Source organism: Canis lupus, chromosome 13 (genome assembly GCF_011100685.1).
Source record: "Canis lupus familiaris isolate Mischka breed German Shepherd chromosome 13, alternate assembly UU_Cfam_GSD_1.0, whole genome shotgun sequence".
Lineage (NCBI taxonomy): Eukaryota > Metazoa > Chordata > Mammalia > Carnivora > Canidae > Canis > Canis lupus.
Window position 1 is genome coordinate 10,282,049 of NC_049234.1, and position 24,090 is coordinate 10,306,138.

The 24,090-nt window shown below is 37.5% G+C and overlaps 1 protein-coding gene across 1 annotated transcript in view; it reads left to right on the forward strand.

Annotated features, from left to right (window-relative positions):
• The window catches only part of PKHD1L1 (PKHD1 like 1), a 147,879-nt gene extending 127,025 nt beyond the window's left edge, over positions 1–20,854 (forward strand). Inside the window, 10 exon segments of the mRNA XM_038555350.1 lie at positions 2,638–2,795; positions 4,872–5,007; positions 7,801–8,145; positions 11,693–11,808; positions 11,810–11,845; positions 12,263–12,409; positions 12,755–12,908; positions 17,013–17,273; positions 20,032–20,075; positions 20,648–20,854. Coding sequence (XP_038411278.1) covers positions 2,638–2,795; positions 4,872–5,007; positions 7,801–8,145; positions 11,693–11,808; positions 11,810–11,845; positions 12,263–12,409; positions 12,755–12,908; positions 17,013–17,273; positions 20,032–20,075; positions 20,648–20,671 — 1,421 coding nt within the window. The 3' untranslated portion in view covers positions 20,672–20,854.
• The last annotated feature ends 3,236 nt before the right edge of the window (positions 20,855–24,090 follow it).

Sequence of the window (24,090 nt, forward strand, 5' to 3'; positions counted from 1 at the left end):
CTTTTTGAATAAATAGGATGAACTTCTAAGAGTTGCAGAAAATAGAGAGCAGGAACTCATTGTATTACCCTGAAATAGTATCAGGGGCTCAAAGATTAGTCCATAAAAAGTCTTAAGAGTCTTTCAAGTGCTGAAGGGTCATGTAACTTGGATCAGAAAGATTTCTCTGCCCTGGCAGTCTCAAACATGTACTAAAATATCCTAAGATTCAACAAAATAGCCAGTACTTCACAAAAATACTAATTTTTAAAATCCGCTAACAGGGAAATTTAAAAAGCACTTGAAGAAATGATGATATGCAAGAAAAATGTTTTAAAGAAAATGAGCTAAATCAACGATGTCCCAAAGTTATGTGATTTCAAGTCTCTCGTCACTTCTGTTGTCCACAACATGGAATTTTCCTGGTTTCTCTGGCTTGCCATCAACCCCATTTCAAGCACTGCCTTACAGCTCTTACAAAGCAGAGAGCTTGTGGGAAGAATTTTAGACCAGTCAGTGTGAATAATGGAGATGTTTTCAAATTACTCTGTTTTGTCTGGTGGAGAAAGATTTTATTTTGTTTATTTTTATGTTTTTATTTTCTGGAAAGCAATATAAGCTTTCCACTTACACTACTGACATGACATTTCTCTTAAAAATAAATTTTTAGGGATCCCTGGGTGGCGCAGCGGTTTGGCGCCTGCCTTTGGCCCAGGGCGCGATCCTGGAGACCCGGGATCGAATCCCACGTCGGGCTCCCGGTGCATGGAGCCTGCTTCTCCCTCTGCCTGTGTCTCTGCCTCTCTCTCTCTATCTGTGTGTGACTATCATAAATAAATAAAAACATTTAAAAAATAAATAATAAATAAATAAATAAATAAATAAATTTTTAAAAATGACTGTCAATTTAAAGAAAAGTCTTAAGTAAATGATAGCAGGATTGCAAAAATTATGAAGATGTTGAAAGAATCACTGAAGCATGAGATGCAGCCACATTAGATTGGGGGGGGAGGGAATCCCAAGATAAAAGTTATTGAAATATTTTTCCCTTAAAATTTTAATACTCAATTTCATTTATTCTTAAAATATGGCTTTTGCTATTCTAAATGTTTCATTATCTACACAGATATTTCTTTCTGTTTTCAAAACTCACAAAGATTTTATTTAAAAGTAGAATTTATATTTTGGATATTAAGAGAAAGTTCATATTCTACTTGAGTTTCAGAAGTTTCTATTGATTTAAAATTTGAAGTTCAGTTGTAAATATTGATAAGAATTCCAAGCAAGCCAGGAAATTGAGTAAAGCAAATGAATAAATACATCAAGAAAATTTATGTTCCATATCTCACTCAGCGTTTTATAATCCCAGACACTTTAAAACAGAAGTAAAATAGAGAAATTTGCTACCACAGACATGGTGTGCCTGCTCTGGAAGTATCTGGATTCAAGTAGAAAAGCATCCACTGTCTTTGGCTTTCTAGAGAGTTTATTAGAGTGTTATTTCTCTGATTACTTCAATTCATTAATGATGTTGACCCTTCTATGGTGCCTATAATCACGGGATTTAACAAAAATGTATTAAAATGACAGTGGAGGAAGATTAAAGACTTCATAAAAAGCAAACGTAAGAGTTTGTTGAATGAGGATGCCAGGATGGCTCAGCGGTTGAGCCTCTGCTTTTGGCTCAGGTCCTGATCCTGGAGTCCGGGATCGAGTGCCACATCAGGCTCCTTGCAGGGATCCTCCTTCTCCTTCTGCCTATGTCTCTGCCTCTCTCTGTCTCTCATGAATAAATAAATAAAATCTTAAAAAACAAGAGTTTGTTGAATGTTCAAATTAACTGATGAAGAAATGAGTGAGTGAAAGAATTGAATCCATGGTTTAGCCATACACATGACCATGTTTCCAAGTACAGGCTCTGTTTTTATTTTTTGTTTTTTATTAAAATTTTTATTTATTTATTTTAGAGAGGGGGGGAGAGAGAGAGACAGAGAGAGAGAGAGAGAGAGAGAGAGAAAGAATATGAGCAGGGGGAGGGGCAAAGGGAGTAGCAGACTCCCCACGGAGCAAGGAGCCCTATGCAGGTCTCCATCCCAGGCTCTGAGATTATGACCTGAGCCAAAGGCAGATGCTTAACTGACTGAGCCACCCAGGCACCCCAACAGGCTCTGTGTTTAATAATTTAACTCTGTAGCATCATATTTCTTGTTAAAGAGTTTTAGAAAGTTGGCTCCCCACCTAAACTCACATTTGATAGGTAGGAGAAAGGATCAAGCATTCTTTCCTACCGTGTGGCCTGGGCTTAAAAATGATTAGTGAAGTAGAGAATCATATAAATCTACTGTTCCTTCAATGACCCTTTCAATGCAAACTCACACATTAACTTACCTTTTTTACCCTACACTGTACAAAAAAAAGTAAGGGTAGTAAGGAGGAGTTGCTTCCCTGCTTTCCTTTTAAGCTAAGTATAGATGGGTGAATGGATAATGGATATAAATGCTGAACTTTATTGCTGTAATTTATTTTTAATGCAATTGCTCTTCAGACTTTGTGTTAAATAATATTCATAATACAGAATATATTATATATATGTATATATACACATATATATACATATATAGAATATACATAATACAGAATTTCATTTTGTGGCTTTAGGCCCACAGGATCATGGCTGGTGTGCCGGATACACATGCCAGAGAAGACTGTCCCTGTTTCATAGCATTGTGGCTCTGAACAAATCTTATGAGGTTTACTTCACTGGTACCACTCCTCAGAATCTTCGACTGATGTTGCTTAATGTTGACCATAAAAAGGTAACACAAGAGAAATAATTTGAATTATTGGTCTTGGTTATTGACATATATTTCTATATGCTAAGGACTTTATCTCTTCCCCTATTCTCTTGAACATCGTCACAAGGATCATCAGAGTACTACTAAAAATACTGTTAGTCCAGAAAGTTTTTAGCAGCCTGAGAACATATGCATACCAAACACCTTTCCCCCATATACACTTGATGCTGCTGCTCTACATCTGAAACATGACAGTGAGGCCTATGATTTGTGTGATTGGCAGCAACTTTTACATACAAATAGTGCACATCCAGAATTGGGCACTGGAATTATATATTTATTTTTCCATGCTGCTCTTTATATATTTTAAGAATACACCTTTGGAATTTACTTCAGAGATCACAGCATGTTATTTTAAATATCTGCAATAATATCACATTTTTGCTATCACATCAGCTGGGACGGTTAAGTTTATGTATCCCATGTCATTGGGAAGAGTGTGAGGTTAAACAGTAATCTCATAATTGAGTTTTTTTTCCCCCCAAGAGTATGAGACTTGAGAATCCCAAAGGATTAGAAATGAGAAAAAAGAATGTGAATAAGACGAAGCAGAGAGACTAGTAACAGAGAGACACCTGCCCCTTCTCAGATGAGAGCAATCTCATCTTTTCAGTTGCTGGAGATAAAACCTTAGACCCATTCTTGATTCCTTTGTTTGGGTCATATTCCTAATCCTCTATCTGCAAATCTTGTTGAGTGTCCCTTCAGCATATCCAGAATCTGACCACTTCTCACCACCGTCACTGCTACCGCCCACTTGGAGCCAATGTTATTTCTTCCCTGGATTAAGGCAGTTGGCTCCCAACTCCTCCTGCTGCTCTGCCTCTGCCTGCCCTACTGTCTGTTCTCACCTCAGTAGCCACAGAGGGACTTCAAAATATAAGCCACACCAGGTCACTCCTTGCCCCAAACACTGCAGTAATTTCCCCATTGGGCTTTATATAAAAGCCAAATCCTCACATTCATAGCTCTCTGATTTCTACTCCTCTAGCCACACCGGGCTCCTTGCTGTTCCAGACCACCTCAGATCTGTTACCACCTGGGCCTGGGTTCCAGATATTGAGTCTGCCTGGAACAGTCTACCGTAGGTGACTCTCCCTCCCTGGAGCCCCTCTATTCCCCCAATAGGCCTAGCCTGTTCACTCATAAGCCCCACTTAGGTCTCCCAATTATGCATACACTGATCTACGTTTCCTTTTCCATAGCACTTACTACCTTCTAACATGCTTCATATTTTACTTACTATTTCTACTACTTATTTGTCTCTCTCCTCACACTAGAATATAAGATCAAAGAGAGGGGACTTACAACAGCTCCTACAATAGGGCCTGGCTTAGATAGGCCCTCAATTTTTTAATGGAAGAGAATATTTTTAATTTTAAAAATAACTACAAAATAATGTGACTGTTAATATTCTGAGCCTCTGAAGACAATCTCAAAAGAAGATTCTAAAATTATGTATAGCTTATTAGATTCCTTATTAATCTCTCCCTGCTCTTGTAAAAGCTAGTCTCCTTACTTTATGATTATACCTGTAGCATGGGATGTGAGGAATATAAACATGGAAAATGGACAAAATTGAATCAGAAAGTATAGTTATTTTGAAGAATTTTTAACAGTCTTACTACCAAATTTATCTCAGAGGTAAGCATTTTTTTCAACATTAACTAATTTTGTGTGGTTGTATTATAGAGCGCTGCTAAATTCCCTGTTTCTCCCTGCCCCTGAAGTTGAAAGCCTATTTTGGAACTTTGTTATCTTTTAAAGGAAATGTTTCTTTTAGAGATACTCTTCTAATAATTCTTACCTTATACTTTTCTACTGAAAATCATCAATTAAGAGTTAAATTAAACATCTATATGAATGATTCAATATAAGATCATTTACAAATTTTAACTCAGTATTTATCATCAATCCATAAAACTTAGTTTTACTATTTTACAGAAGGCATATATAATTGAAGGACATTTCTAAGGCTAAATTCTAAATATTCTGTGTCATTATTTTCTTAAGAAACAAAAATGTTGTTTTTGACAGGCTGTAGTTGTAGGAATTTTTTTCCCCACACTTCAGCGTTTGGATGTCTACGTGAACAATGCATTGGTTTGCCCCAGAAATACAGTATGGAATCCTCAACAGAAACACTGTGAACTTAATAGACATCTGTACACAGGTACTTTTCCTCAAAAAAAAATAAAGTACACATTACATATGTACTTAATTATGTATAAAATTCTTTGTAATGTTTCACTATTAATATTTTTAGTTCCTTAGCCATTGATGAATGCAAGACAAAGTATTGTTAGCCACAGTCCACCAAATTCTAAGATGTGTTCATTTATAACATATGTGTCCTGAAAGGTTATTCCTGATGGAACTCATATATCTGTACACATGCAGATATTAGCTTTGTGTATCATGCACAGTCCTTTCCCCCTAAGAACATTTACGTTCTACATGTAGTTCAGTTATTCCTATGAACAGAAGATATTTGTCTCAGAATTTTTACCCTCTCTCTGCTTTACTTTTATTCCTATCCAAAGGTCAGAGCCAAAATTAATTGACAGTTACTAGAGTATTGCCAAGAAAGCTAGTATAACATCAGCTGAACATAATGAAGTTAATATAATGAATTCTGGATTTAAATGAAATATATGGAAAAGTCTAAACTTACCCACTTACCAATATTTGCAAGACCTGAATTTATATCTGCTCATTGAAGTCCTTTTCTTAAGCAGGGTTCTAGTAAGGCCAATATATTCCATTCCAATGTGCTACTTATCATTTTTAGATATGCCCCATAATCTTGGTTAACAATTATATAAATGTGTGCTGTAGGTCATAACATCAGCTAGACATGAGAGTATGAATGGATAACCCATATTCATCACTGTCCATGGAGCAAGTTCTATTTCTACTAATAGTCTGAATAGCTGATACTTCCAGAAATGTTACTATGTGCCAGGCACTGTTGTAAGTGCTTTGTATATAACAACTCATTGTTACTATATTCTAATAATAATTCTATGAGGTAGGTACAGATAAGTAAACTGAGACACAAGGAGGTGAATCAATTTGCCACAGTCTCTGCCTTAGCTCTGGCTGCTATAACAAAATACCATGAAATGGCTTAAAAAGAGAAATTTGTTTTCTCACAGCTCTAGGGCTGCAGGTAAGAGGTCAGGGTGCTAGTAGGATCAGGTTCCAGTGAAAGCCCTTCTCCTGGCTTGGAGAGGGCTGCCTTCTCACTGTCAGAGAGAGCAACAGCAGGCTGTCAATATCTCTTCTTATGAGAGCACTAATCCATCATGAAGTCCCCATTCTCATCTAAGCCTAGTTACTTGTCAAAGGCCCCATCTTTGAATACCCTTACATTGGGGGTTAAGGCTCTAACATGTGAATCTAGGGGAGGAGGCACAATTCAGTCCATTGTATCAAAGATGGTGAGGGCAGAACAAAGACTTGAGCCCAGAGAGTCTAGCTCTAGAAGCCATGCACTTGACCAGTATGTCATATTGCCTTCTTATAAGATAAGAGAGTCTGGGTTATCACTTTTATATACAAATAACTACCTGTATTTGCAGCTTAATTTTCATAAATTTTTAATTCTTTTTAAAAACATTTTCAGTACCAAGTACTCTATAATTCAAATCAGGGAAATAGAAACTATCTCAACAAACAGCACTTATTTAATATAGGGAGTTGGTTACCCAAGTGTTGAAGGGCTACAAAACACTATTACTACCACTTTCCTATAAATATTTTTTTCTGATACAGCACTATTTTTAAATGAACATTTTGCTTTGGCACTTAGAATGCAAAATAATTTCCCTCTATTATAAATCTATACATATTATTTTAGATTGCCCAAAATGGTTTATTATGTATTTCTTTACTTCCTTCTATTACTGTGAAGACATGAAGATATAAGAAAGTTACCTTGGACAAATAGTGCATGCCCCTCTAAATGTAGTTTGAGAGCAGCTTCAAATCATAATATAAAGGCATATTCTTCAGATTCACAGAGTGTTTAAACCAAATTGCATCTAGAACTTATACTAGTAGATATGAAAGAAATACATGGTAATAATTAAATGGCTTCTTAATACCAACTTCTATGAATGTCTATTACATTCATAAGAAATTTCTTCTTCCTAAAATTTTAATCTATTTTTATTAGTAAGCTTCACCATGAAATGTGGTAAGCTACATGTCTCATTCCAGTGCTATTATATAACTCTGCCTTTGGGCTCAGTATGTGCTAGTGGGTTTATTAGCTCTTAGACATTTTTGATACTCTGCCATAAAATCATATATATATTCATTCATTTTATATGTATAAAAATCTCAGTCACTTTTACAAAAGTCAGTTCCCTGGTAGAATTTGTTTTGCATTAACCAAAGATATTTCAGGCTGAAATATAAACCTGTTTCATTGGTATAAAACACCTCTGAAATATTTTATTACATACTTCATTCGTATTACATACTTCTGTCCTTGATAAAATAGAAGCACTGAATTATAAATGCTCCTTAAGAGTTGATACATAGCACTGCATAAACTAGATGACTATTAAAGTTAAATTTACATTTTTAAATTGCCAAATGCCTTTGGCATTAAAATTTAGGCTTTAAAATTCTGAACATGTAAATACTGTTACAGATATAATATAGGCTCCTGGGTTCATAATTGAATTTTATTTCTCAATTTTACTGTATCTATAGCTAATTGTTTTAATAAATGTAATGTATAATGACGATTAATGGTATTATTTAAAGGGTTGACTTTAATTTTGCATGTCAGTTCTATAGTGTTTTTGTTTTTAATATATATACTTTCCTATGGAAGATTACTGTTGAATTTTTTTCAGAATTTCTTATGTTTAAACAGATATTAAATACCACATGTAATTTGTGATAGCATAAGTATTTTTAACTGTGCTGTTTTGGCTTTTTTCCTTCATAGAGCAATTCCTTCCTAACCTGAATTCCACTGTCCTTGGTGAAAACTACTTTGATAGAATCTACCAGATGCTTTACCTTTTGGTTAAAGGAACTACACCTGTTGAAATCCACACCACTGCAGTCATATTTGTTTCTTTCCAATTACCTGCTGTAACAGAGGATGACTTCTATATCTCTCATAATCTGGTTAGAAATCTTGCCTTGTTCCTAAAGATACCAAGTGACAAAATCCGAGTCAGCAAAATCATACAAGGGGAGAGTCTGCGGAGGAAGAGATCCATGGGACTCACGGTGGAATTGGAGATTGGAGATCCTCCTCCTCAGTTCATAAGCAATGATACTGCAGGTATGAAGAGAAGACATGTGAGTTGGAAGAACGTAATACCAGATCCACATTCACAGATAACCCGATCAGGGCCTCATAAACCTGGCTCAGGAAATCCCACCAACCCCACATCCCAAACCCTGGGCCTAAAGACTCTTTTCTGTACTCTACTTCTGTATTCCCAAACTCTTTTGGACTTATGAAGGAATTTTAGCCTCTATTTTGTTATTTTAGCAATTAGTAAACTCAACAAAAAGGATTTGACCTAATATGGAAGATTTGAGAGGTGACCAAAGGAATTGACTTTATAGCTATGAAATTAAGCATAAAAAGAGTTTTTCAATGAAAGGAGAAAGGTAAAAACGTTCAAGTCTAAGAAAAAGTTGGTGGCTGTGGTGCATTAGAAGAACTGGAGAAGGTCTGATTTGTCTGTGGTGGAAGGAGCCAGGAAGGGTAAGCTTCCTGGAGATGAAAATTGAGACGTAGGCAGGTGCTAAATCATGGGAAACAAAAAGAAGCTCTTTTCTTCATAAGCTAAAAGTACTGTGGATATTTTCCTAAGGAAAAGAGTAGATCTTCAGAGATTTACCCTAACAAATGCAAATGTGCAGGAAATTCTTTAATCCTTTGACTGATCCATTTGGTGTCACCAGCTGTCATACTTTTCTCTATCCTACAGGGTAGGTGGTCTTCTCTGCTTGGCACAAGCTTGTCTTAAGGTGCAACTGAACTTCCCTGGCCTCTTGGCATCCATCCTCAGCATGCATTACCATCCATGCCATTGCCTCCAGTAGTCAGGCACAGGTCTCAACTAGGCACATCCATCTCCAAAAAAATGAGACCTAGATCCTTGTCAGTGGAACCATCCAGCTAATGAAGCTTAAGTTTCAAGGCCTTTAACTTTTGCAGGTCATAGGAGGGACTTTTAACTTTCAAGACCTTGGGAGAAACGTCCATTTAATAATGTGACCCAATCATTGTTACTATACAAGTTGCAAAAGTAAGACTTGTCCTCATTCTTTTTATTAAAGACAGCCTCCAAACTATATAAATCTTAGATTCAGAAAATCTGGATCTGCCTTATCTCTGTCCAGCATCTTTTTCATTACCACCCCCCCCCCCCCCACACACACACACACCCTCACCCCTCTGGGCTCTCTTACTTGTAAACCTGGGTACTGGGTGAAGTTCTTACTTTATTCCTTTAGGGGTCATCACTCATTACCCCCAGGAGGTTTGTGTCCAAGGATTGACCCAATGTATCTGTCACATACTGTTCTGGAATTCTACTGGCTAGGCAGACCTCTGTTCTATAAGGATTCTTCCCTTATAGAAAGGTAAGCCTGTGGAAAGGCTTTCTGGAGTGGAAGGAGGTGATCAACTCTCTTTGTTGAAATAGGAAGCATAGGTTTGTGGTGTAATGAAACCTCACATAATGTTTTCTATGTGGTCATAGGTTACTTTCCTTCATTGGCCCTGTACTTTCTAGTACTCAGAGAGTCAGGGCTTTTAACTGGACATAGTCAATTATTTTAGGAGTTGTAGTTGTTTCCATGGTACATACATAGACTCTCAGAAATTCCTGGTAAGCCTTTATATGTCACGGGGTCATACAAGACCATGTAGCCACTCAGATGTCCAAAGAAACTATCTTATCTCCTATATGTGATCTAAATTTCTTCATCCACAACCTCTTCCATCCGCTTATCCCCTTTAAGCAGTTTTATATTGTTAGATTTAGCCATCTAGGTATAATATAGTCTAAGAACATGGAGATAGGAGCAGTCAGAGGAACAGGCAAATAGCACATTTCTCAGACATATTCTAGGATAGAGTTTCCAGTCTCAAGGAAAGGCCTACAACTTGGCATAGAAGAATTTCACAGCAAAATATTGGGAAGTGGCAAGGACGATGTGCATGTAGTACTATTCTGGCTCTCCACAGCCTTCACATGGTGTCTAGATATCTAGGAGTTCTCAGATGCTGTAGAAAGGGATTAAGGACTTTGGTTTCTTGAGGTGGCTGTCACCAGAAATGGACACCTTCACATGTCAGGCAGTCAGAGAAAACCTGTTAACAGTGCAGGCAGATTAGACCTGCCACATTGCACCCAAACCAGTGAGGACAAGTTGTAGTAGTAGTCTGTGGATATGAAGCACCTTCGGGCTGCTACAAGGTCACACAAGCCCTCACACTTGGGAAGCCATCTGGAGAAGAGTATATGGAAGGAGGGCGGGGAAGGGGGTGAAGGAGAGAAAGAAATCTGAAAGTAAGCATTTATCCAGAGGGTCTGAGTCCACCAATAATAGACACCTGTTAAACTGACAGGACTGAAATTTCCTAAGACCATGATTATGTGAGATCATCTGCCTCCTTCTTCCTGAGCACACTGAGCATTATGGTTTAGCCTTGACAGAGGAAATGCAATGCTCATAGTCCTCAAAGCAGGATTCTGGGTATAGCAGGTGCTGGATAACTGTTGTCAGGAACCATTGTCAAGGCTTACTGTACTTCAAAAATATCTTGGATATTGTTGGTTTTTATTTTTTTTATTATTTTCTATTTTTTAAAGATTTTATTTATTTACTCATGAGAGACACAGAGAGAGAGAGGCAGAGGGAGAAGCAGGCTAACTACAAGAAGCCTGATGCAGGCTCAATCCCAGAACCCCAGGGTCACGCTCTGAGTCAAACGCAAACACTCAACCACTGAGCTACCCAGGTGCCCCTACAGTTGTTTTTTAAAAGATCACTCAGACTACAATGTATGGAATGGCGTGGAGGAAGGACAGAATGGATACAAGAAAACCAGTTTAAAAGCTGTTTTAGTAAATGATGGCTTTGACTAGGATTTCAACAGTAGGGACAAACAGATCTAGAAACTGGTAATTGATTTTTATGGTGTAGGGGAGAGAAGAAGTAGAAAAAGGCATCAAGCAAAATTATGAGGCTCTGACTAATGAGTATGGTAGATAGGGGTGCCACTTTTTAGGTAGTGAGCCCTGTGGGGCCAGAAGGTATAAGAGGGCCTGCCAAGCTAGACAAAGACAATAGAAACTGCCTGTAGCATTAAAATTAACCTTGAAAACCATCAATGCCTACAGCAAGCAGCAATTTGTGAGTAATGTAGTGTTAACTTCAGAACTTACTAATATACAACATTGTGTAAATTCAATGATACTAATTATCCTTACACTCCAAAAGTAAAACTCTATTTTTTAAAAAGTGGTATGTGGTGATAGACTTGCATGATAGTGCTTCATGTCTCAATAAAAAATGGCATGGGAAAGTATTAAATTAATATTTTCCCACTATGCTTTCATTCACTTTTCTTGTATCTATTTTATCCACCTTTGGTTTTTCTTTAATTGCAGCTTAAAAACATATTCTGCTGAGTTCTCCATTTTCCTAATCTCATTCATATGACTTTGTCATATTCAGCTCATATGTGGTGAAAAAGCTACAGGATTCCAGTATGTGGATGGAGCCATGCAAAAGAAACTAAAGTGAAAAACTCTCATAATCCTATATTCTTATAACCCATACATCATATTACTGTTTCCCCATAGGTCAGATGCAGTTATCTGAACTTCAAAAAATTGCTAGTTCTCTTGGACAAGCTGTAATTTTAGGAAGAACAAGTAGTATCATTGGATTTAATATCTCTTCCATGTCTATTACCAGTGCCTATCCCCAGCACAAGTGATTCTGCCTGGATTAAGGTAAGAAAAGGTCACCAGAAAAATTCATCTTAGCTATTTTTAAAACATTGCTGCTTATTTCTTATTTTAACTCTTTATAGTTCAATACAATAATTTAGAAGGCAAAAAAAAATAATTTAGAAGGCAATGTTGGCTATTTTTTTAATGTTATAACTAAAATGATAAAGTAGTTGAAAAAGGAGCGTATCTTCTTTAAAAAGTATTTATTGGTATAAAATGTGCTATGCTGTGATTATTTAGAACAGTGCTTCACAAATTTGATCCAGAGGAAATACTGTAATAAATTAACTTCACATATTGAACATATTTTTACACTTATTATTACATATTACACTTAGCCTCGCTAAGAAGAATTTTCTACTGACTGTAATTTATCATGTGAAAACCACTTCATCACTCATGACCAATTCTTTACAGGTGACTGCCCAGCCAGTTGAAAGGTTTGCATTTCCTGTTCATCATGTGGCCTCTGTGTCCTCGCTGTCAGTGATCACTCAGCCAGTGGCAGCACCACCGGGACAGGCATTTTCTCAGCAGCCTTCAATAAAGGCAGTAGATTCCGATGTAAGTCATGGCTCAAAGCTTTAGTTGAGAAAAGAAGTTAAGCTATAAATTTTGGAGAGTGATCCAACTTTAAGAATCCTGGTCCATGGGCAACCTGAGGATTACACTGCCCCTTAAAAGCTGAACTAATACCTATGACTATAATCTTTTCATGTTTTAAAAAATGTTCCTTTCCAGTGGACTTGTCCCAGTGCTCACCTGTATTTGTCAAGTCTTTGGGTAGGGAAAGGAGCTTCTGCAGATTTTGAATTTGCAATGAGGCATTTTAAAAAATAAAGTTGTGCACATCTTAAAAAAGAACCAGGGGAACAAGACAAATAAAATTCTCCACTACTTTTCCTTCAGGGTAATTGTGTATCAGTTGGGATTACTTCACTGACTTTGAAGGCCATACTAAAGGACTCCAATAATAACCAAATCAGTGGTCTTAGTGGAAACACAACAATTCCATTTAGCAGCTGTTGGGCCAACTATACAGACCTTACTCTACTTAGAACAGGTGAGTGTACTATTTTGGATCTTCACATATATCTGTGATAGGGACAATTATAGTTGAACAAAGTGTTCTATAACATTTTGGTTGATAAATTATAGAAACTAGAACACCTTAGGGGAACCTGGGTGGTGCAAATCAGTTAAGCATCTACCTCTTGGTTTTGGTTCAGGTCATGATCTCATGGTTGTGAAATGGAGCCCTGGGGCTCAGCACAGAATCTACTTGAGATTCTCCCTCTCCCTCTGACCCTTCCGCTTGTGTTCTCTCTAAAATAAATAAGTAAATCTTAAAAAAAAAAAAAAATGGAACACTATATTTTGCTTCAGAAAACATGCCAGATAACATCTAGCTTACAAAAATATATTTAATATACAAAACCAAGTAGGAATTTAAAAAAAGGAACTAAAACAAGCAATTAAGGAGATTAAATAAGTAATCTGAAGCTATGAATCAAAATTATATCATAACTCATATTTTTTATCCATTTGTGTACTTTTCTAACTTTTTACTATGCATTTACATTTATAATAAAAACAGTTAATATTTAGATTTTCAAATTAAAGAAGAAGGACACGATAGACTTTTATAGATTTAATAGCCCATGCAAGAGTTCAGAGTTGGACTGAAGAGTGGATTGTAGGCTTTCTGAAAGCCAGTGCAAATGAGAAAACATAAGCATTATCATGATTCCACAGTGCCCATCAGGTAAACAAACCAGTTGTGGAGAATTATAAATTGCTCTGAGATCAGAACAAATGTCTCCTCTGAGTTCTCATACCCAATAAATCTGTATGAAGTGATATCTTCAACATTAAATAGTCATATCTTCATTGTGATATTTCTTTTTTAAAAAATATTTTACTTTATTTATTTGAGAGTGAGCAAGAGAGAGAGAGCATGAGTGGGGGGAGGAGCAGAGGGAGAGGGAGAAGCAGACTCCCCACTGAGCAGGGAGCCTAACGTGGGGCTCAATCCCAGGGCTCTGAGATCATGACCTGAGCCTAAGGCAGACACTTAACCAACAGAGCCACCCCGGCACCCCCATTGTGATGTTTCTTATATTATCTTCATATAGGTTGATGGCATAACGTCAGTTGGTAAAAACCTTTCTACTGAGCCCAAAACAGATAGGTTGTAGAGTATCTATTGGTGATAGATTGCAAAGTATCTAAAAGAGAAAAATGGATAAACCGCTTATTCCTGAGACAGGCTTGCATTAATCTATTTACCATTAATCTGGGCCCACTTAAGACCTTTATAGGATCTAACTTCTGAAAAGTTATATTGGTACACCCCACTTCTTACCACTGTTATCTCACACATATATACATACTAAAGGTCAGAATAAAAGTAAAAATAAAGAGTAAAATAAGTAAAGGGAATTTTAACAATAGTCTGCTTTTTTCATATTAACTAAATATCAAAAACTAGAATCATTCCTCCAAATGTTTTTTCCTTATTTCTTGTTTCTTCTTGCTTTGAGGATGCCTTAAACCAGAGACGTTTGGTCTGCCTGCTAGGCAGCAGTATCTCAACCTAGTGTTTGATGGGACTCAAATGTCAATGAGTCTAACACTGTGCTCCTAGATAATACCTAGAGTGTCCTATATACTGGCTGGTTAAGGGCAGAGCCCAATTCTTTAAGAGTCAGCCTAAATGATAGTAGAATGGGGACTATTTTCTGGGAAATGAGGTACTTAACAGGAACCCCAGGTGAGGAGAAAGTTGCCACTTCCCCATGAAAATGGACCCAAAAGTTGGCCCAGCGGCAGAACCTCAACCTAGAGACATGTTCTGCAAACTACCACTTCCAAATAGCAAAATAACCAGGATCACTGGAGTGCTGAAGCAATAGTATAGGTTTTTGTGTTTTATTGTGATAATAAAATAGCATTCTTTTATGGAGTAAATTTTCCTTCATAGTGAAAGCTTCCCTTGGAGAATCTATCTGACCTGCTTATGGAGAACCACCATTGCTTGCTTGCCTCCTGTCTTACTTTCTGACTTTCATCAAGTGTAGGGTCTCAGTTCCCTGGTTATGTATAGTAAGGAAGACCAAATATAGTCATCTTTCTTCATTAGCTTTAGATCAGTTAGCCAGGTTGTAGATTAACCACTATAAAATTGTAATAACAATAAAGCACCTGAGAAAAAATTTTAAAAACATAATTTTTTAATAACTCCTTCTAATAGGTAACCACCACATTTACTGCATGTAGGAAATCCCCTTGCCGATTAGACTGGAGCCTGATGGTGTGGTCTCACACCCTCTTCTATTTATAACTCTATAAAAGGCAAATCAAGGGCCACCCAGTTAGGGGAGGTATGGGTTGTGGTTTCTAACACAGAAAATGGGGATGTGAGAATGAGGTAAGAAAAGAGTAGAAGAAAAAGAAAGTGGTAAACAGCTGAGGCTGCATCTTTGAGCAACCTGGATAAAAATAGTATTACTACCGGATAATCACATTTTGTGATTTTGGTAAATCACATATTTACCTAGCAAACTAGATGATTTACAGTTCTTGTTTCTGTTCTATTGCTGCATAACAAACCGCCCCCAAATCTAATGACTCAAAAAACAGCCATTTCACTTGCTCACAGTAGTACAGTAGTGTGGGCCAGGAATTTGGGCAGGGATGGCTCCTCTCTGCTCAGTGATATCTGGATTTTCAGCTGGTATAGCTTGATTGAAGTCATATCACCAAGATTTTGATTCTGGATTTTAGCTGGGTTCTTCCATTCTCCTGCATGGGGTGGCATATCCACAAGGCCCTCTTGGGCTTTTTCATAGTTCTGCAGGAGAAAACAACAACAACAAAACCAACCTAAATTCTTTTTTTTTTTTTTAATTTTTATTTATTTATGATAGTCACACACAGAGAGAGAGAGAGAGGCAGAGACACAGGCAGAGGGAGAAGCAGGCTCCATGCACCGGGAGCCCGACGTGGGACTTGATCCCGGATCTCCAGGATCGCGCCCTGGGCCAAAGGCAGGCGCCAAACCACTGCGCCACCCAGGGATCCCCCAACCTAAATTCTTTATACAGAAAAATCATTAAGAAAAAAATAAACCTGCTGCAAAAAAAAAAAAAAAAAAGGAAAAAGGAAACTTAAATGTGCCATTGTCATGGATTATAATGGTGGCAGAAAATTCTATAGAACAATGACCTTCCATCTTGAAAGTTATAGAATGTATTGCTATTGTTTGTGAAAGCACAATGCAGTTCAAGATCTAATTCTATTCTCTGAGAAAGAAAGGAAGGAAGGAAGGGAGGGAAAGAAAGAAAACAAATGATTTTTTTTAAAGGTTACAGAAAGAGAGAGGAATGAAAACTTTAGGTTGTGACAAGCATTGCAAACTCTGTGTGGTAACCACTATTAATGACAGCACTAATCCTAGAAGAAATTATGTCAAGGAAAAATATATTGTTTATCTCATGTTCAAAACTGTGGGAAGACTTAACATATGGATTAAAAAGTATTTGGATGAGCTTTTTATGTTTCATACTCTAAAAATATAGAACAAGTTTCCTCATCTTGTCTACCTGGGGAAAGAAGAAAGAAAGGGTCACAATCATGCAACACAAAAATAGCATCTGACTAAAAGGAAATATGGAAAGTAGTAAAATTGCTGAATCAAAGTGGAGAGTATATGGGTGATTGTTGTACAATTCTTTTAACTCTTCTGTATGTTTGAAATTTGAAGTTCTATCCCCATCTCCCCCAGCTAAGGCTGAGACTTCTCTGATCCTAGGTCAAGTATCCAGGGATGGAACAGAGGTTCAGCATCTTCATTTCCTTTCCTTACTGCCCCTCATTTCAAGCGACCTTTCTCTAGTCCTGGGCACTAAGAAGGCATCCCTAAGAAGCAAATACTGATACTACAGAAGTAAAATCTACCCAGACTCCACTTGCCTGTAGTTGATGGGCAAATGAAACTCTGAGACCTTTATACTTGTTTATACTTAAACCAATCTGTTTGGCTCAATTTATAAAAATACTTCATTAGGAATTATATGGTATTTTTAAGTTAATGAAAACCCAATTGGAACTGTGTAAAAACAAATCATAAAGGGAAGTGATATTCCCTGATGGTTTTTCTCCCTAGGAAAAAATTATAAGATTGAATTTATACTGGATGATATTGTCCGGGTAGAATCTGCGACCCTAAGCCTACCAGCACAGTCTATCTCTAGTGGCAGTGGCACCAGTGGTGGTGGAGGCAGCAGTGACAGCAACAGCAACAGCAAAGCACCAACTGTGGGCACAGCTGCCCAGATAATGATTATAGCGATTATCTGTCTGATGGGAAAAGTGCTGCTCTCAGAAATATTCATGGCCACAGTTTTGAATTTGAACATAAATCCAGGTAAGCATAGTTCATCGTTATGTAATGTATGTCTGTGCATACTGAGCTTCCAGTAAATGTTTACTGCATAGAGACTGAAGGCATAACCACTACGCATGGCACCTCCTGGGAACCCAGAGACATGGCTGTGGTCCTTGAGAAAGTAATAGCTTCAATGGTAGAGATAAGATGACTTTACAGGAAATGTGGCTCACATTACACAGTGGCACATGAGAATGTGGGCAATGGGAAGCTAATGTTGGACTCTTTTTCAGTTACAAGCAGGCAGAAGTTCAGCTCAACTGTTTCAGCAAAATTCCGAAGCAGTATCATTGACCTAGCTTGAGTCACATGTCTCATCTTGGGCCAATCACTAGGGCCATCAGATACTGTGTTCTAGCTAACCTGGCCTGGCTCACACGGACTGAAGTGCTAGGAATGTGGAGATGTGGTTCCACAGAGGGAAAGCAAAGTGCTAGTACCAGACACAGACAGTGACTATTGGGGAGGCTCAGAGGAAAAAGTGATCCTTGTGGGCTACCATGATTGGGATAATGGTTGGTGTCACCCCTCCAGGAGCACTTTACACACAGGATTATTTAAAAAATGAATAAAATGTGGAATTGGAGGGAAAGGTACTTCAAAACAGGGACATGATAGGAGCAAAGCAAAAAGTGGGAGTGAAAAAACACATCTTCAACTATCCATGTTCAGCATGGAATTCCTCATCATCACCTTCCAAAGGGGCTTGTCTTCTTGGCACCCCATCAGAGTTAATGCCAACATCATCTTTCTCATCGCTCAGGCTGATCTTTCTTAGACTTGTCTCTTGCCTTCAAGCTCCATGTCCCTTGGAGGGGCCCTGGGGCATCCATCTCTATCCATAATGTCATGTCTCCGTTCTTCCTTTAAAATCTTGCTGCTCCACATAAAACTCTTTCCTTTTTTACTTACTTGGCACACTACAGTAGCCTCCTAAATTCCCTGCTTCTGAACTCCTCACTTTCAGCCTGTCTTCCACATTGCAGTCATATTTATCTTCCTAAAGCACAGGGTCACATAGTAATATGTCCTGTCAAATCCTCAAAGATTCCTTACTACGTGCAAATTACAGTCAACCCCAAAGTCCTTGGAACCAGACTTGAAGACTGCCTCCTATGCCAAGTCATTCATAGAAAAGATTCTTGCTATACCACATATTCCCTCCATCTGGGCTTTCCTCTACTCACCAGATCTGCTTCTCATGGCATGCTGCCCAGTCTTGCTCAAAATCTACCTCCTCTATCAGGGTTCCTTTCTTCCTTCCCACTCTGTAATACATTTAATTCTCCCTTTCCTTGTTCTCCCATTCTAGTTTGTTTATACCATTATTATAACCTTTCCAGTGGTGTACATTTATTAAACTTAGACATATTCAAATCTATCTCCCTTATAAATTGTGAGCACTCAGAAGATAAGTACTACAAGCCATATTTATTATAGGTGCTGAATATGTGCTTTAATTGACTTTAGTTTTTAAAAGAAGGATAAGGCCTCCCTGCTACTTAGGGGGAAATGCTGAGTTAGGGATATTATAAGCAAATTGTAAAAAGCTTTGATTGGCAGATACTAATCAGTTTGCACTTGATCTAATGGGAGGAATGATGGAGAGTTTCTGATAGATTAATGAAATGAAAGCAGTACATAAATACGGATACGATTTAAGAAGTTGAAAACAGTTCTGGAGATCAGTTGCACAGCAGTGTGAACATATTGCTACTGAGCTGTCCACTTTAAAAATGATTAAAATTTCACATTCTATGGACTTCACCCGGATTAAAAATAAAATAAAATAATTAGTATTGATTTATATAGAAATGATACAGATATCCAAATCTCAAAAGATGATAAATATTCTAAGTTATAAGATACCTAGGTAGATTCTTTTATTTGAGTAAAAATCAAAATTCAAAGAAGGATGGAATAATTTGAGGTAGGGTAATAATTTAAAAGGATACTGAAGAATTTTGAGGAATAAAAGCCAAGACTAGATTTTAAATTTAAATATAGGCAGGGTCAGGATGAAGGGACACACTTCTAGGAGTGGCCGAACAAGTGGAGATTGGGGTTTCAAGAACAATGATCCAACAGAAATAATCCTTTCTTTCCTCTTAATGGCAGAAGTTAATTAGGATCCAACTGTCAAGGGAGAAGTGTGGTTTGCAGACTTCAGTCCTGGCCTCTTATAGCTGAATATGGAAGGGTAGGTTTGGAGCTCAGGGACCATAGGTAAATGACCAGGACACAAGTGATTGTATTTTTATACAAGTTTTCTTATCTTCAGAATTCTAATAAAAGTAAAACCAGTTGTCCATTTAAAAATAGCATGACAGATATTGTTTAAATTTGTTTCTTTTCAGAAGTATTAAAATATAAAGTATAAGTACTGCTCAGCATATCTTTGTGCTTTTTGTATTTCCTTGTTAAATGCATTGTTTTCTAATTGTCTTCACTGACTTTCAGCCTTCTTGTTCCTGACAGCTTTGGGATGTTATAAAATTCAGAAAATTCTGTTTTCAAATTATTAGTAAATGATATTATTCCTGGTGTTTTCTTTGGGGCTTTTTTTTCCCAGGTAGAAAAGTTAACCAACATCTTCTCCTTGGCTACTAAATAATCAATCATTCTTTAATTAAAACAAAAGGTGATTTAAACACCATTATCCTAATCCATTTGGGCTGCTGTAACAAAATACCACAGATTGAGTGGCTTATTGACAACAGAAATTTATTTCTCACAGTGCTGAAGGCTGGAAGTCTGAGATCAGGGTGCCACTACCGTCAGGTGAGGACCCACTTCCCGGCTACAGACTGCGTCCTCACAGTGTGGAAGGGCCTAGAGAGTGCTCTGTTCTTTATAAGAGCACTAAATCTCATCATGATAGCTCCACCCTCAGGACCTAAGCACCTCCCAAAGGCCCCACCTCCAAATACCATCTCATTGGGCATTAGGTTTACAACATAGGAATTTGGGGGGAATGCATTCAGACCATGCTAACTATTAATGAAATCCAATGCTGGGATTTTATAACTTTGCATTCTGAATTAGTATTTTATTTATAAGACAGTCACAAAATTCCACTAAATGGCAACTTGAATGTGAAAAATACAAAGTTTAAGCACCACTATTCTCTCTCCCCAGTTCTACAAAAAGAGTACATTGCTGATTCTAACATACACTGGTAAACTTCGAAATACTAATTTTTAAATACTACTTTGCAAAAAAAAAAAAAAAAATACTACTTTGCCTGATTAACCATACCATGAAATATTAGAACCGTTAAATGAATGAAACATATTTTAAACCACACTGCTGTTATTACTACTTAAAAAAAATATATTGTTTTCACTTTTCAGGATGCAACTAAACTGCTGTCCTGAAGGAAGGCTGAAAATAGAAATGCAAGAGCTGCTTTTTATGAGCTATTTTGTTGTAGAAGAAAAAGTCTATAGAATTTTCAAGAAAATACGCTGATCATATTTTTGTAATATATAAAATGTACTAATTAGCTTTTACCATAAAAATCAGATTTCTTCAAAATATAAATTTCTTTTGATTCCTTATATTTGTATGTTCTTATTTCATTACAAAAAAACTTTAAAAAGTCTTTGATTTAGAAGCAGATATACCACCTCCAAGTTGCTGTACCTACAAATATTAGAACTCTTTATATTATTGAAAGAGCTTGTCTAGTTTTGACTTACCCATCCTTAAATCAGATTGGAAGCATTTTGAATTTTTCTATGTACTAGGGGATCTGACTTCCTCTATCCATTCATAAAACTCTGATTTTCAATGATTTAAGTCATTCTAATTTCCAAGGATTTTGGAGAAATTAGATTCTTTAAAAAATATTTACTTATTCATGAGAGACACAGAGAAAGAGGCAGAGACACTAGCAGAGGGAGAAGCAGGCTCATGCAGGGAGCCCGATGCAGTACTCGATCCCAGGATCCCGGGATCACGACCTGCATCCAAGGCAGACACTCAACCAGTGAGCCACCCAGGTGTCCCAGAAATTAGATTATTTTAGACCTTTTTCAGATTAATTTTCTGATTTTCAGATCCATAGTAATCCCATAAATTCTAGATTGTCCCAGATTTCTGGGCCTGCCAAACCTGGCCACTATTCTAAGAAAAGTTTTTGTTGTTGCTGCTGGAATAAACTTTTGGTACAAGTCCAAACGTTCTCAGCTTACCAGCCTTCCCACTCAAATTGCCTCTATTAGGAGTGTGACTTCCCTTGACCCCATGAAAATACTTATTTTCAAGAGGATACTAAGGGAATGCAAAATAAGGGAATAAAATGAGGGAATGCAAGAAAAGATCACAATTAATGTAGATAAATTAACTGAAGCTCTCATACTATAAAAATTGCATTTTACTCAGAAAATTCTAAAGGAAATGTTTAATTTTGAGAAAGAACTCTCAATAAAGGCATTGTAGTCACGTCCAGGGCAAGAAGAGCTGGTATTCAGGATCCAGAAGTAACACTGAGAAAGCATTGGAAATAGCTGAGAAAATTCAACAAAGCCCAGACCTTTCTTTTCTGTATGTCATTTCCTAGTATATTCTCCCCACATAATTGTTAATCTTGCTTAAGGAACGTTATAAACATTTACCAGGTAGCGAATCGGAATATCTCTGTATATATTTGGCATTCTGTTCAGTCAAACAAACATCTATTTAGCATTTATGAGATACCAGGCATTCTAGTGAGAAGACTACAGGGAATAAGATGCTGTCTCTACCTTCTAATAGTTCATAATCTAATTGGGGAAGTAGTCGTGGGAAAAGATCACATTGATGCCGTATGGTATGTGAGGGCCATAGACAGAGGGTGCTAGAGGGGCACTTGGCTGGGGAGAGGGGCCATCCTGTGAGGATGGAGATCAATGACGCCCAGCTTCCAAAGATGATGCCTGAGATGAATGTTGAGGAATAAAGAATGAGATGAGCCTAGGAAGAGAGTCCTGGCGGAAGGTGTGGTGGCGAGAACAAAGGCTGGAACACCAGTAGTTAGTGAGTTCCTTGAAGGCAGGGCACTCCCTTATTCAGCATTTCTTCCTGCCATCTAACAAAACATCTAGCATGAGTAGATCCTGATACAGTGTTTGGTAGACAAATGAAGCATGGAGCGTGGGGAAACAACGGTCTGATGTTACTGGAGCACTATTGTGACATGAGAAAAGGCATGAGGCTGGCTGGAAGGAGAGACAACAGTCTTCTGTGCCATGCCATCAGAGGGGCTTGGATTTATTCTGTAGATCTCAGGGATATCGTTTTAACTAGATATTAAAATAGAAGTTTTGGCTAGGACAGATTTTAAAGGGGTACCTCTCCGAAGTTTGGGGCACACAATGTGGATTGGTGTCAGAGTCGTTGCTGTTAGGAATCCTAGACAATATGGCTTTCAATAGCCTTCTGTCATAGCTGGCCACCTTTAAAAAAAGTTTCTTTGAACAATGCTGTCTTAGAAATTCATTTTTAATTAAAAAATACGTTTTAATGTTAGAAGTGACTATTTACTGGTGTATTAGGATTTTTCTATCCAGGCTGTGAAAAATTCATGAAGTAAATGTAATGCCCCCTCTTCGGTCAATGTAAGGAACAGAGGATAAGAAGGTAAGAAGAATACCTTCCTGTATTTCTGATGATAAGTAAAATGTTTATATCTTGTCCTACTGTTTCTACTCTTTTCTAAGCTTCATCATCTCTGATCATTGCAATGACTTCTAGATAGTCCATCGACTTTTACCTCTTCTCTATTTTATCCCAAAGTGCTACCTAGAATACTACTGCTACTACTAACAATAACAAAATAAAGATTCACCCCATGGCTACCAAGTGCCAGATATACACTGAGTGTTCTCTGTGGGCTTCTTCCTTACAATAACCCTATGAAGCTATTGTCCCCTTTTCCAGATAAGGACACTTGAAACCTAAAAAGATTTAATAAAATGCCCCAGTTCACAGAGCTTCCAGTGGTAAGGCTGGGATTCATTCTAACTCCAGAGCCCAGGCTCCAACATTTAACGGCTTCTATCACTTATCTTCAAGCACTGGAAAGTGTTTCATTCTAAAGAAAGTTTTCAGTAAAACATATTTGTGTTTAACACATATTTATGTCTAACTTAGACATAAATTCTCAGTTTATACTTTATGACCTCTGTGGCTTCAGGCAAGTTCTTAGTCTTATTCTGATTCTTTACCCGTAAAATGTGGAAAATATCTGCCTTGTAGTATGGTATGTGAGTACCCATGATAGCATATATATGAAACTTTACACAGTGCCTAACAGCTACTGGCCCTCAGTAAATGGTTGTCATTCCTGCTGTTTTTACTACCATAATGTTGCCTATATCGTGTCAATCCCTGGCCCAATAAACCATTAGGCTTCTTATTACACCACAACAAGGACTAGCATGTAATAAACATTGTGTTAATAGACTCCTAGGCTGGATACAGGGCCACCTAGAATAAAGACTTCCCTTGCCATTAAGGATGACCAACTTCTGTGCTCTAAGTTAGAAAATCAGAAATAATCTTGTGGCGTATTCTAGAAACTTAAAAGATGGTTGTTATGCATCCCTTTGCCTTTTCTTCATCCTTTCCTGTTTTTCCTGCTGCATGGAGAGCAAGATGCCTGCTTGGACCAGGAAGACAAAGGCCAGCCCCTGCAGGAAGGGGTTGGAGTGCTCAGCTGCAAGGAGCTTGCGTCCGACAATGTGGTACCCTATCTAGTAGCCTCCGCTCTTACAGGGTTTCATTGTCACTTGGCAGAAACCTAAACCTAAAT